The 15,080-nt window shown below is 29.8% G+C and overlaps 3 protein-coding genes across 3 annotated transcripts; all 3 read right to left on the bottom strand.

Annotated features, from left to right (window-relative positions):
- Positions 1 to 34: 34 nt before the first annotated feature.
- On the bottom strand, positions 35 to 2,156 carry LOC121208260 (indole-3-acetic acid-amido synthetase GH3.17-like). Its single transcript, XM_041078821.1, has 2 exons — positions 2,018 to 2,156; positions 35 to 603 (listed from the first exon to the last, which is right to left on the bottom strand). Exons 1-2 carry the CDS (start codon positions 2,154 to 2,156, stop codon positions 35 to 37), a joined length of 708 nt encoding a protein of 235 aa, XP_040934755.1.
- Positions 2,157 to 2,270: 114 nt separating this feature from the next.
- On the bottom strand, positions 2,271 to 3,272 carry LOC107917239 (indole-3-acetic acid-amido synthetase GH3.17-like). Its single transcript, XM_016846611.1, has 3 exons — positions 3,031 to 3,272; positions 2,838 to 2,942; positions 2,271 to 2,751 (listed from the first exon to the last, which is right to left on the bottom strand). The coding sequence occupies exons 1-3, from the start codon at positions 3,270 to 3,272 to the stop codon at positions 2,271 to 2,273; spliced, it is 828 nt and encodes a 275-aa protein (XP_016702100.1).
- Positions 3,273 to 8,403: 5,131 nt separating this feature from the next.
- On the bottom strand, positions 8,404 to 14,848 carry LOC107917690 (probable disease resistance protein At1g58602). Its single transcript, XM_016846978.2, has 3 exons — positions 13,829 to 14,848; positions 9,060 to 10,851; positions 8,404 to 8,794 (listed from the first exon to the last, which is right to left on the bottom strand). Exons 1-2 carry the CDS (start codon positions 14,775 to 14,777, stop codon positions 9,077 to 9,079), a joined length of 2,724 nt encoding a protein of 907 aa, XP_016702467.2. The 5' UTR covers positions 14,778 to 14,848; the 3' UTR covers positions 8,404 to 8,794; positions 9,060 to 9,076.
- Between the last annotated feature and the right edge of the window lie 232 nt (positions 14,849 to 15,080).

Below are 15,080 nucleotides of genomic sequence, written 5' to 3'. Positions count from 1 at the left end.
AATTTTATAATTGGAATGATACCAAAAGTAAAAATTAACCAAATTCCTTTGGTTTCTTTGGGCTAAAAAACCTTGCCATCACTCTAGAATCCAAGATCTTTATGGCTTCTTTAGATTTAATGCAACTAGATCCCTTATATTGGCTCAGAGAAGCTCCTTGAGACACATAGTAATCCATTAATGCTTCAAAACTTCCTTGCTTCAAAACCTTCATCTCCAAAGCTGCAATTGCATTTTCCTTCCTATACAATCTGTATATAAACCCCAATGACTCTTCCATTCTAGAGCAACATTCCGCCATTATCGTCCTATCAAGTCCTACAATATTGCCGTTGCCTTCTTTTGCCTTGAGCTCCCAAAATACGACATAGTGACCTGGTATTGAAGATGCATCAACATGGCTAGTGTACCATCTCAAGATGAACCCTAATGGATCAAGAAGGGTCTTTGCTTCGTTCACCGCATTTAAAAGATCCAATTCACTTGTTTTATCTGATTCGATACTTAGGATAACGTTCTGCCTCTCTATGAATTGAAATCGAGGTGTGTTGTTGTGGAAACCGATCACCTTTAAAATGTCTCCAACTTTGTATTGATATAATCCTAAAAAGAAATACTTATCAAAGACAAGGTTAGATCATTACATGAAACTTTTCTTTTAGGTCAATTTATAGTTTTGGCCCTTCTATTATGTTTAAAATTGGATTTTAGTCCTTGAACTTTAATTTAACATATTTTAATTATACCTTTAATTATGACACTTAAATTTACCAATGTAAATCGTTTCTTAAAAGCACTTGTTCTAATTCATCATGCTGAATGAGGTATTCTTAAGTAAAAATAATGCACATAAATATTTTAACCAAAATAATTAAATTATAAAAGTAAAATAGAGGGATAGAATTATGTCAAAGTAAAAGGACCAAATCCTAAGGTTCCGTTTGTTTCACTGAAAATGACTTCGGAAAATGATTTCTGGAAAATGATTTACTTTTTTGGAAAAGTTAATATTTTCTGGCATTTGGATAAATCTATATAAAATATTTTTTTGTTGTTTAGTAGATTTCTTAAAAATATTTCATAAAAGTTGTTTTCAATTAAAAATATACATTTGAATTTTTTTATTTTTTCATTATTTAATTGAATTTATTTTTATCTATAATTTTATATTTCACATTGTTTTTGCATGTATTAAAAATATTATGTTAAATTCAGATCCATTACAACGTCATTTTTTAATTACATGACTACTAAGTGAGTATTTTTTATTTAAAAATGTGACATCAACAAAATTAACAAAAAAATTAACGATGTCAATAATTGGACTTGATTTTCAAATTTGAAAAGTAAAGGGACTAAATTCTTGAAAATAAAAGTAAAAAGACTAAATTACAAATCTGTGAAGTGTACATAGACTTATGACATATTTTAACCTTTACACTGTAAAACATTTATTATTAATATATTTATAATTGTAATAAATATTTATTATTGAAATATTAATATTGAATATTTTCAATAATATGTGAATAATATTATTTAAAATTATTATTTTTAAAATTTATTATTAAAATAAAATTGAAATATTAAATAATTTATTAAAATAATAAATTATATTTATTATATTAATAATTTATTATATGACTAAATATAAATAATTAAATATGTATGTTTAATAATATTGAAAAATATAATATTTTAAATATTTTTAAAAATAAAAATAAAATTTATTATCAATATAATAATATTAAACTTGATTTAATTTAATTTTTATATAAAAATAAAATTATTTATAGATGAGCTCTTTCCTGAAAAATAACTTACGCTTTTCAAAATGGTAAGTTTTTACCTTGACCTGTAAGTTATTTTCCGTTGATCAAACTATTTTCTGTGAAACAAACATAACAAAATGTAGAAAACATTTTCAGTAAAATTTTTTACATGTAAACAAACGGACTCTAAATGTAAGTATAGCAAAAGATTTTTTAATTTCTATAGATCAGATAAGGAATTTTACCTCCATAAGTTGTAACAAGTAATTCGTAATACTGACCAGGCTTCACATTGACAAGATCAAGAGGTCTAGCATTAAACTGAATCTGTTCAGACATGGTTGCGCCGTCTTTTTCCACAGGAAGGAATTCAAAGTAAGCCATGTTGGGGAGGAATGTGTAAGAGACCTCAAAAGGCTTACTTAGAGGCTCTAAATTGATCCCACAAATAGCCTCGGAGCAAATATAACCAGTTGACACTAGAGGCAGCCCTCCGCTCTAGAATTCAAGCGTTTCAGCGTATTGGCTCATAACTCCTGTGGTAATAGCATCGACGAGCTTGGCTTTAGGCCATAGCTTTACGATCGATGTTACAATGTTTCGGCAGCCAGGATCAGTGACCCAATCGCTTATTCGACCCGTTCTTATGTTGAAGCATAGCTCTCCGTAGTACTGTTCTAAAAACTTGATGGCTCTTAGCACAACGGTGGCAAAGGTCGAGCCGACTGAAACGACTTCGTCTCGGTGTATTAAACCGAGGAGTAGTTGGCAGAACATGCTCTGGTTGTTGTCTGGGCAAAAGATTGTCTCAATGGGGCTTGTTAAAAGCTTGGGAATGGCGGTTCTAAACTGGGGTTGATTCAACATGCTAGTTAGAACAGTTGTTGCCTTGAGGCCGCCAGCGGTTTCAGACCCTGTTTTGGCAAACAAAAGTTGCAATCTCTTGCCGGTTTTGTCTAAGTCACCAAATCCAAATTGTCTGAATAAATAGAACCCATTTACTAGCTAGTTTTCTGATTTGATTGAAATATCACATACATACATACATGCAGTACAGTTTCTTACTTATTCATCAGAGATCCCAACAGGGTAAAATAATAAACAGCAATTTGATTATAAGTTTCAACCGTCACAGGTATCAACTTCGGCAGGCCTCCTGAAGTTCCAGTGCTGCGTATAATGAAACAGGGAATTGAAATGGTAGGAACTAGGAAACATATATAGCAAGAAAATTTAAAAGAAAGACAAGAATTTAGACCTTAAATGGAACTCGTGGACAGGTTGGGTTAAAAGGATGTTTGATGTCTCCCCATTGGCGATCCGGTCAATGTAGGGCTTGATATCTTCAAAAGTAACAATGGGAACATTGGTTTTGAAGCATTGCTTGTCGGCATCGCCATTGATGAATCGACTCAGATACTGTGTTCCTGCATTTGTGGTCAGTATATGGCTCAAAACCTGTTCTTGGATTTGCTGAGCATTGGTAGTTAGTTCTTCCATCAGCTTCAATCCATCTTCATATCTTTTGTAATTTCCATTGAACCTAACTGTAATTTCTTGGCTAAGAATATGATAATAACACCTCGCTGTTTGCAACTTTATAAGGCTTTTTATATATATAATACAGGAAAGCGGCGGATGGCCTCGGTGTTTGCAACTTTATAAGGCTTTTTTTATATATTAATTACATGAGATGTGAAGCTAAACAAATCTCGAGATGGTTTGGACTCTTTTACCGACATGAAAGGCAACAAATCTCCTAACGTATACATCCACCTTCATCGGGGCAGTTTAATTAATTATTCCGATTAGATTAAAATTGTAGAAACGGGGTACTTGATTTGCAAATTGTAGAAATGAGGATATTTGGAATTTTTTACTCAAATAATGTAAAAAGAATAATTATTTATCAAAATCGGGTAAGTAAAAAATTATTTATGAAAATGGATATTTGCTATAGTTCTTCACTGGTATTGCCTGACACACTCTAACTGCATCATCCAAAATTTCCTCCAATCATTGCAACATGATTAGTTTTTTTTTTAAAAAAAGAATTTTTTTTGTGTCATCATTGCATCAGGTGGCACCGATATGTAATTTTGAAAAATACCCAAAAATAAATAAATATACCGAGTTAAAAAATATTTTTTAATAGTATTCTCGGCGTGTCAGGCAACACCCAGAAAGTTAAAATTTTTTTACTCGTTGGTCACGGGCTCCCATGCCCTTTCTTTTCATTTCAACTTTTCTTTTTCTTAACTATTTTCATTTTTATTTTTTCAATTCTAAAATATATATTTTAATTGATGTTGTCGACGTGTCATGCGGCACCTCCGGCCGTTATATATACCCAACCCACCTGACCAACAATCTTTTAGTTTTGAAAGCTAGTATTTTATTGAAATTTTTTGTAGCAATATCAGAGAAGAAAAAAAATATCTTTTATTAGAAGGGGAGAAAAGAAAAAAAGAGAGGAAGATTTGTGTTTTATACAACAAAAGTAAAGTTCGAGTTAGTATTGAATATGAAAAACCATATCATCGTATGTGTTCATTTCGATAAAGTAATTTTAAAAACAACTATTGGTTGTATATTTTAATCTCATCAAAAAAATAGGAATGTAATTTGTAAAGAATGTGTCTGTCAATGACATGAAAGGAAAAATCAGTGCAAAATTTGCTTGACGTTGTGGGTGTAGAATGTTGAAACTATTTTATAAATTTCTAATTTCATCAAATCTTATAAAATTTACTGAGATTAATGTAATACCCCATACCCGTACCTGAGACCGGGATAGGATACGAGGTATTACCGAGATTTTCAGAATAATTTCAATTAATTTATATTACTTAGTATTCATTTTCATATTTCATATAACATCCTTTTCATATATTCAATTCAAAATATCATATAAAATACGATACAATACTTAAATTGTCATATTTACATGCTCATTCAGGATATACGAACCTACCTGACTAAATTGCAGAAGTACCAAGATTTAGGGGCATATTGGTAATTTACCATTTTCCCAAATTTCACCCAATCTTAAATTGATAATTTCATTCAATTTATTAATTTAGATAATAAAACAATTCATTCCCTTCAATTTAGTCATTGTTGACATTTTTACAAAATTTACCCCCTAAAGTTTTACTTTTATTCAATTTAGTCCATGAGCTTAAAACATGCAAATTAGCCATGCTAACTGAATATTCTTATATATTTTCCTCCTCCTCCTCTCCATTCCACATCCTTAATGTATATAACACACTTGTAAGTAACATTATCTATAATTTTTATTATTTACTTTTATGAATATTCAAGCTGTCCATCTGTGCCATAGTCACTAAATTATTTATATCTGAATCTATAAAACTCTAAATTAAGATCCGCTAATTTTCCCTGAAACCAGACCCATATATCTTCTTACCATAAAATTTTCAGAATTTTTAGTTCAGCCAATAAGTACAGTTTATTCTTTAAATTTATCACTGTTCTGCTGTCTGACAGTTTAGACCCTTCTTCACTAAAAATTAATTATCTCACAGTAAAAAACTCGGATAATATTCCCGTTGAATTCTCCTGAAAATAGACTCATTAGGGGTTCTAAAAATATAACTTTAAGCCTCTAATTATTTTTCTCCAATATTTGGTGATTTTCCAAATTCAGAACAGGGAAACCCGAATTCATTCTGACCTTGTCTCACAAAATTAATTATATCTCATAATTTACAATTCAATTTCTTATAATGTTTCTTCTATAAGAAACTAGACTCAATAAGCTTTAATTTCATATTTTATTCATCCTCTAATTCAATTTCTACAATTTTTGGTGATTTTTCAAACTTAGACTACTGCTGCTGTCCAAAATAGTCTTAGTGCAAAATGTTGATTTTCTACTTTTAATTTCAATTTAATCCTAACTAAATTCACTTACTTTTCTATCTACTTTTAATTTCAATTTAATCCTAACTAAATTCACTTACTTTTCTATCTTAATTCATACTTTACTTCTACTAAATTTTTAACCAAACTTAGACATAATTATCTATTTCTCATCATAAAACCATAACTTCAAAATTCTTTCAATTTAGTCCTTAAAGCATAAAACTTATGAATCACTTTACAATTCAATCCTTATTTCATTTCTAACTTGAATTTCTATCAATTTAGCCCTTAATTCATCTTTTTGTTCAACTTAATCAACACATAAAATTTCATTAACTTCCTAACTTTTGATATAATTCATGTAGTACTCTTCTCTAGAATTCCATAAACATCAAAATTGCAAAAAAAGGGATCAAATTGACTTACCTAATAAAGCCTAAGGCTTCAAAAACCCTAATTTTCCTTTTATTTTTCTTTCCTTCCTTTCTTTCCCCTGTTTCGTCTCCTTCTCTGTTTCTTTTTCTCTCCTTTTTCTTTTGTTTTACTTTATATATATATAATATATAATAACAATAATAATAATAATTTTATTAAATATCTACTTAATATCAAATATTTATTTTACACTTGGGCACACATATATTATTACATTTGTATTTCATCCTCACCATACACTTTTCATTTTACATTTATTTATCATATAAATATATTATAATATAATTATTTATTTAATAAATATCTTTCACTAAATAATAAATATCCATTTAATATCAAATACATATATTACAAATGTATGTATTTTTTTATTAATACATTTGTACCAAATCATTACCATACACTTGTCTTTATTTAATCTATTCATCATATAATATCAATTTAATAATAATGAATACATTAATTATTTACTTAAATAATAAGTAAATACATACATGTATTACAAATGTATGTATAATACTTATTACACATTTATTTTATTTTTGCCATACACTTGGCACTCCTTTGGCTTATTTACTTATTTAGTCCTTTCAATTTCTTTATCCTATAATTAAACTTTCACACTTCATTCATTTTAATCCTTTTATCTAATTATCCTTTATTTAAGCTAATTTGCTTCATTAAACTTTAATTAATAACTCTCTTAACTTCGTAAAAATTTTTACTAATTATTTACAAATCTATTTTTCAGAAACGGAGACTCGAAAATGCACTTTTTTCGATAACTATAAAAATTCGGGTCATTACAATTAAACTTTTAGATGATGAAGACGTGGAGACAATAGTCACAATATACTGCCCTAATGGGACGGTGAACACTGAATATGTTCAATTGTTTGCCAAGTTAACGGATGTGGAGCCCGTTGAAGATGTCATTCCATTAACTCAACAATATGAAGTTCAAGACTTGTGTCGATAGGCGATCGTCTATGTGCAGGTTGGACATCGATCTTAATGTTGGATGAGTAGAATCATCCGGTGGTGGAGTGACATTGAGATGGGCCAAAAATCCACACTATGCTCAGACTGCATATAACAACCTTAATTCGGGTCCCTGTTTACAGATACATCCAGTTATGATTGAGACCGATTTGGATGGTGAAGATGGATTCGATAATAATGATGATTCTGATAATAAGGGTGAAGATTTTAGTGACCCCAATGTAGATGAGGTCCCAAATGATATCGAAAATGAATGTGTGGATGATGATGAAAATGTTTACGCCCATTCGATTAAAAGCTTGAGTCATGGCACTGTTGCACGCAATAGCCCTGGATCGCACATATCGAGCATAGATCCTGATGCGTCGCATGCATTCGAGTTCCCCGAGTACCCCAATATAATATCTGCTCACTAATTGGCAGCATATCGAGCCTTCTTGAATGAATAGTTGGAAAAAGAAGTATATGTACACTAGATTGAAGGATATGCTGTAACGGGAAAGGAAGAAAAAGCGTATCAGCTTTGTAAGGGTCTTTATGGGTTAAAACAAGCCCATCGAGCCTAGAACAGTAAGATTGACTTGTACTTTCAGCACTTTTGTAATAGTTTGCGTTTACGTTGATGATGTGATCTATGCAAGAATCGGTATGAAGATGGTTGAAGATTTTAAGAAAGCCATGATGAAAGAGTTTGAGATGGTTGATCTCGGCTTTATGAAATATTTTCTCTAGTTTCAAGTCAAGCAATCAAGTGGCGAGATTTTTATTTTGCAGGAAAAATATGTGGAGGATCTATTAAAGAAGTTTCAAATGTCGACTTGCAAGCCAACGCCTACGCCAATGGCATTTAATGAGAAGTTGCAGCAAGATGATGACAGAGATGGCTGATGAGAAGCTTTACCGAAGCTTAGTGGGATCTCTGATTTATCTCACTAATACAAAGCCTGATATTGTTCAGCCAGTAAGTGTTCTTTCGAGGTTCATGAGCAAGCCGAGCAAGATTCATTATGCTGCTGCTGCAAAGAGAGTACTCAAGTACTTGTAAGGAACAAAGATGCAGGGGTTGAGATATGTGAAAGAATTGAGCAACAATCTGGTCGGTTTTACGGATAGAGATTGGGCAGGTTCTGTCAAAGATAGGAGGAGTACTTCGAGTTATCTTTTCTGCTTGGGATCAAAGCTGATTTCCTGGAGCTCGAGGAAACAAAACACAGTGGCTTTATCATCTGCAAAAGCCAAATATGCTGCAGCAACAAGGAGAGGCATGCAAAATTGAGCTAAAGAGAACTAAAATTAACAGAAAAGAGAACAAGCTGAGGAGTCATTATTGATAATAATAAGAGTATTTAATTACAAGTTGTAGACCAAACCAAAGAGGTTTCATTGATCAACAAACACCGTAAGGTAGATGATACAATATAACATCAAAATAGACTATTTTACAACGAGGGTGGCCACAGATCAGCATAAACAAATGGCAGTCCCTCCTTTTACTTGCAAAATCAATACAAGTCATTATTAAACATAGGTTGAAATCAAGGTCTGATTATTTTCTAAATAAAAAGATTATCAAATGAAATATTAACAAAATTGAACAAGTACTTGTCGTCATGATTTAAGAAACCTAGTTCAAATTCAGTACCTTATTGATGAATCGAATTGAGCACAACACCACACTTTGACACTTGGTTCTCCTGAAAAAAGAATGTCAGTGTCATTGATTTACAAATTTGCAAAACCATGCATACTCTGTTTTTCCCCAATCGAAAAATTCTACGCAAATTATTTCAAAGAAAAGGAATGAAAGTAGAATGAAATTGACAGTTCTACAGAGGAGAAGAACAGATTATAAATGCATACCCTGAATTTATAGGTTTTTAACACAAAGTAGAGATTAAATATGCCAAAAAAAAAAGAAAGAAAAGAACCAAGCATCTAGAGTATAGATTGTAAAGTTACCCGACAAGGATATATAATTATACGTCACAGTTAGAAAATATGATGGAAGGAATATGCTGGACTTTGTAGAAATCTTCTCTTCCTTGCACCATTTTATCTTTAAATTCCTTCGGCATATACTCTATCTTTAATTCTTGGAGGGTTGCAATGCATCTCAATCCATCTGGAAGCATCTTCAGTTTTTCACAACGTCTAATCTCCAAATGGCGTAGAGCAGGCATGGCTCCTTCTTCCACCTTCCACTTCTCCAAATCCCAAACGCATTTAAGGGTTAGAGACTTAAGTTTAGGAAAATGGGGTGCAGAGCAAACCATTTCCTTTCCAATGAAAGCATTCTCATATAACTCCAGAACCCTCAAGTTGGGCAGCTTCTCTAGCGTTGGCATAGGATCTTCCACAAGCTTGCACTTTATCAAGTGTACATAAGCTATACTCGAAGAGAAATGGTGAAAATCTGGTAACTTCTCTATCTTCACTTCTAAAATCAGCTCACACAAATTAACACAACTCGAAAGGAGGTGAGCTAATACTTTCGGATCTATTCCTTTATCATTCCAAATAGACAAGGACCGAAGGCAGTCACTTGCTATAATTGGCAGATTCTTATCCAGCTCCTCCTTAAAATCGAAAGGCCCACAAATTCCCAACTTTCTAAGTTTTGTGAACTTGGAAAGATCTGCAACTAAGCAGTTCCTTGTGTTGAAGTTGATTAGTGTTAAAATGTTTGTCAACGTGTGCAACTTCAATTTGGTCTTATCAGTCATCCTATCCGGGAGATACAGATGTCTTAACTGTTCCAACTTCCATATTATGTTAGGTACATTCATAACACCATCATCAAGAAAACTATAAATTCTTAAATTCAAGGTTTGCAAACACCTTAAGTTGCCCAGAGATGAAGGGATATGTGGACAACTGAATGCAATATCACCTAAATTCAAGAATCTAAGATGGATGAGATTACCTATAGCACTAGATAACTTAACTCCCGAATATCCTTTCGCTCCTCCTTCAAAGCTTAGAACTCTAAGCTTTTTAAAATTTCCAAACATGTTCCAAGATCTCTGCCATTTCAAAATTAGACTAACAACCCAGACAAACCACCAAAAATCAACCTCATCGGGTTCCGATTCCATAACAAACGGGTGCCAAAAGAACAAAATGGATCTAAGAGGGATACTACTTTTAATGCGCTGAACATGAATGTGTTGATGTACAACAATTCTACGGACTGCCCTCGTATTGGATGGAGACAATGAGGAATCATTGATGATGCTGAGAAAATTTTCTTTCTTTGCTGTTGACAGGCAAAGATCTCTCATTAGATCATGCATGTGGCAAGTTTTGACCTTCAAGGTTGGGTCTCTTTCCCCGACTTGAACCATACACCTTTCCACAAGCTCATCTAAGAAGCCTTCTGCAACATCCTCCATAACTTCTTCTCCATTTCCGTCATCCTCTGTTGATGAAACAATGCCTTCTGCAATCCATAGCTGAATCAATCTTTCTGCAGGTATCTCGTAATCTTCTGGAAATTGGCTCAGATAAAGGAAACATGATCTTAAATAAGGTGGCAAATTATCATAACTCAAGGCTAACACATGCTCAATATGTTGGGCACCTTTACCTTTCTTCAAGTATGATTTAGCATTTTTATGCACAATTTGCCATTCATGTATTGAACTCTTTGTAGCCAAAATGCCTCCTAATACAATGATGGCTAACGGCAGCCCTGCACATTGATGAACCATTTCCTTCCCCAATTCTTCCATTTTTGCATCAGTTATGTTTTCTGAAAAATAAAAATAAAAAACATAATTACTATTCATCGTTAGCATCACATACAGCTTTTCATTTCTTTCAATAATAAAAAAAAGACATCATCGTATGTGATTTCTTACAAATTAAGTAAAATCTAATTTAAATTTTTTTAATCAAATTACTAAAAATAAATAAATAAAATTAATGTTTTTTAACTTTTCGAATATAACATATTATATATGTTATGACTAAAAAGTTTATTATAAAAAATAATTTATATGTTATAAAAGTGTTCTAAACTTATTTATATGTCCATACTATATATCATAAAAACAATATGTTTATTCATAAAAATATATATATATAATTTTTTAATCATAATTTATTTTTCTTTATAAAGTTTCCACAAAAACATTACATTATTTATTAGAATTGTTTTCAAAGTAATCGACAATTTTTAAATTTTTTTATAAAAGTTATATATTATAAATTATAAATTATTATTTTTACTTAATTTATACATTATAAAAGGGATATAACCTAGTATAAATCTTTTTTCAAATTAAATTTATATAAGTTTTTATAATTAAAACTACAAACTATTTGGGTTGTAAACTCAAATATTATAAGGTCGATGTTAACTATGGAAATGGAAAAATATATTATTGCACTATATCGTGGAGTATGGTACCATTTAAGAGAATAGTGTCAGACACAAGTATCATAGACAGTCGGCGAACTCTTTAATTTAAGACATTTAATACTTCAAAATGTGATTAAGAAGATATTTATTGTTCTAATAAACTATTTCCTATATTAACATCACATTAGTATAGTATAAAAAAATGTTGTATCGTATTAACATGTTGTATATTTCATAACTTTAATCATAAGTAAAATTGAGATGATCTATACTTCGTAGAATACATAGAAGAAGTAGAACTTAATAATTTTTTATAATTATTAATATTTTAAAAAATTATGTAATTTTGTAATTAAAATTTGTACTACCAAATATGACATAGTAAATTACAATGTAATTACACTTTGTTAACCAAATATGTTTAAAAAATTAAAATTCTTTGTTGTTACAAGATAACATAATTACTATATTAATAATTACACTTTCATTTAATTATTCTATATTCTCCTAACATAATAAAATTATGGCATACTTAAAAGAAAAGTTACATCAAAAAAATATCATCAATGTAAAAGGAAATATTTATAAAATAATAATAAAAATATTAAAAATCCAAAAAAATTATATTTTTTCCCTAAAATTATAATAATACAAAAAAAAATCTTAAACTAAAAATCATAAAATTTATTTTATGAAATTACAAAATTGTTAAAAGCGTTCTAAAACATTCAAAATCTATTTCTAACATTATAAAAAAATTATATATACAAATTTGAATTATAGAAAATTTAAATTAAGAAAGATAAAAAATATTTTTTTATTTACAAAATTTTACAAATTGATTTTTCAAATGAAAAATTAATCTTTAATTTTTTATTTTGAGGAAAAAATTGCCATTATTTTTTTAGAAAATTTTAAAAATTGATAGAAAAAAATATACACTTGAATGGATTTGAGCCAAAAAATAATATTTTTAAAATTTTAATACTAGAAAAAGGTTTAATTGATATAAAAAATAATATTTTTAATAATTTTTTGAATTTATATAAAATAATATCCTTATGAAATCACTTTTTAATAATTTTATTTTTTAAATTTATATAGAATATAATTATAATTTAAGAAAATTATAAATTCTTAGAGTTTTATAATTTTTTGTAATTTTTAGTTTTTTTTAATTTTATAATTTTTTAAAAAAGTTTATTTTGCATTATTATTTTAGAATTTTTTATGATTTCAGAAAAAAAATCAGAATTCTTTATATTTTTTTATAATTTTTTTCTTTTATTATAACCAATTAAAAAAGTTTGTGCAATGTTACAAAGGGGTTGAATCGATTAAATCAGAAATTGCTCGAAATCAGTAAAAATCGAAAACTAGAACAAAAACTAATAGTTGAATAGACTAAACAAGTTTAATGATTTTTAAAAAAAATTAAAGTTTTAATTAATTAATTATTGTTGGTCTATTAGTTGAACTGACCAAATCGACTGAATCGAGAACCAGTAGTTTGATCGATTCAACCATTAATTCGGTTATTAGAGCAATGTATGTGACATTCTGATATTACACCACGTCAGCACTTGAAAATTTATATATTCTTTTATTTTCTAAATAATGATGTGGCATAATCTTAAAATGACACATTATAAAATTTTTATAGTGACTAATCTTAATCAACATAAAAATTCAAATAATTTCAACTTTTTGGTTAGTAGCTTACCTAACATTTACAAATATGATCATAAAATTGATTATTATATATGTATTATTTAATATTATCTTTTTTAACATTTTTACTCATAATTTTTTAAAAAGGATTTTTAAATACTTTATTGTGAATTAACCTTTCAAATTATCATAAATTTAAAAAAAATTATATGATTATTTTATTATGTATTCATTTACCACCCTAAGTTGAAAATAAATAAGTATTCTTCTAAAAATTCTAATAAAAAAAACAATTTAAAAGTTTAGAGTTTAATCACTTAATTTTAAGCTAACCTACTACAATTTAATTAAAGTAATGAGCATTATATTTAATTTAATTTCAAATAAATTAATAAAAACTATATACTTAAATTATATAGATAGTTTAAGGGATAAATCTTAAAATTACATTTTAACTTCAATGTATATTGTTATATATGAACTTTGGTTTATATAATTTTGTACATAAAATTTTTATTTGATTCAATTTTTAAAACTATTAACACAATTATCGGCATAACACTATTTTAAATTTACATATTGTATGCACAAATTTTGATCTACTTTATAACTTTTAATATAAAAATATAAACAAAAGAACTTGAACAATAAATCTAGAATAAATATATTAAAATAAGATAAAGATAATAAGTACCTGTAGGATGTGCTTGTGAAAATGCTATCTTTTGAAATAATTTCCAACTTTCATCATCGTTTAAACACTGCAATTCATGTAAGTATCCTCTTCTATCTGCATGCGAAACTATCTCTTTGTTTCGAGAAGTGAGCAAGAACTTGCTGTTACTGTTCATTGCAACTGGAAAAGCATACTTAAGACTATCCCAAGCCTCTATGCTCCAAATATCATCTAATATCACCAAACATTTATTATCCTTCAAGAAGTTATGTAACTTCTCCGCTAATTCTTCATCTTTGTCAGTATTGTTTACAATTTGAAGACTAGATAAAATGTCTTTCCAAACTCTTATTTTTTGGAATTGTTGAGAAATATATACCCAAACCAAGCAATTGAAATGACTAATAACATGGCTATGGCGGTATATTTTCTTGGCAAGAGTGGTCTTGCCAAGACCACCCATTCCGCATATGGAAACAACCTTGCAACCGCTTTCCTCATCAACAAGAATTGACACCAACTTCTTGATATCATCATGCAACCCAACAACGTTATCGTCGACAATATGAGGATAAGGCCGCCTCAATTCCTGCCTTTGATTTGAAGAACTTGACCCTGCTCCATCCCTTGGCTGTTTTACATCATAGGTTTGTAATCGGCGAGTCAATTGGGTGATTCTGGCTGTGATTTTCTGAATCTCGCACTTGGTTTGGCAGAGCAACCCTCCCTCGTTAAGGATGCAAGCAAATCTTTTGATGACATTAGAGAAACCTCCCTTCCTTCTAGGTGCAACTTTGAGAGCAAAAGTCTCGATCACATCTTCGGCATCATATGCCAATTCTCTAATTTCATTAATACTGGTGCGCACCACCTCATTATCAACTTTCCTCGCATCTGCCTCCTTCAGGAAACTTTGTATCCATTCAAGCTCCTTTTGCAAATCCTCAACTTGGTCCTTCACGCCCATCAACGATGTGACTTCCTGAGTTAGCAACCTCCCAACAGTCTGGACAACAGATGAAATGGCTGAGAAATCCATGATTTTTGTTTTTAGAAAAAAATTCGAAGCAAAGAAAATCTTTGTTTTCTGATGACATTGATGTTGCCCCTTTATTGTGTTTAAAGTTCTAAACAAAGAATCAATCCTGCTTGCGGAACGGGTTTAAGTGATTGCAAAAGGTGCACAAAAGCTTAAGAAAAACATATTAATTATTAACCATTCCCAGCTGCAAGCTTGAAGCAAAGAACAAACGGGGAACACAATAAACTT

Source organism: Gossypium hirsutum, chromosome A01 (assembly GCF_007990345.1).
Source record: "Gossypium hirsutum isolate 1008001.06 chromosome A01, Gossypium_hirsutum_v2.1, whole genome shotgun sequence".
NCBI lineage: Eukaryota > Viridiplantae > Streptophyta > Magnoliopsida > Malvales > Malvaceae > Gossypium > Gossypium hirsutum.
The sequence above is the reverse complement of the archived record's forward strand: the minus strand, read 5'-3'. Positions and strand labels throughout refer to the sequence as shown.

Coding starts and splice junctions, on each gene's coding strand:
- LOC107917239 (XM_016846611.1), bottom strand. CDS start 3,272: ATGGAAGAACTAACTACCAATGCTCAGCAAATCCAAGAACAGGTTTTG. Junction 2,943..3,030: donor GTCCACGAGTTCCATTTAAG/GTCTAAATTCTT, acceptor CATTATACGCAG/CACTGGAACTTCAGGAGGCC. Junction 2,752..2,837: donor TTGGGATCTCTGATGAATAA/GTAAGAAACTGT, acceptor CTATTTATTCAG/ACAATTTGGATTTGGTGACT.
- LOC107917690 (XM_016846978.2), bottom strand. CDS start 14,777: ATGGGCGTGAAGGACCAAGTTGAGGATTTGCAAAAGGAGCTTGAATGG. Junction 10,852..13,828: donor TTCACAAGCACATCCTACAG/GTACTTATTATC, acceptor TTTATTTTTCAG/AAAACATAACTGATGCAAAA.
- LOC121208260 (XM_041078821.1), bottom strand. CDS start 2,156: ATGGCTTACTTTGAATTCCTTCCTGTGGAAAAAGACGGCGCAACCATG. Junction 604..2,017: donor ACTTGTTACAACTTATGGAG/GTAAAATTCCTT, acceptor ATTTCTTTTTAG/GATTATATCAATACAAAGTT.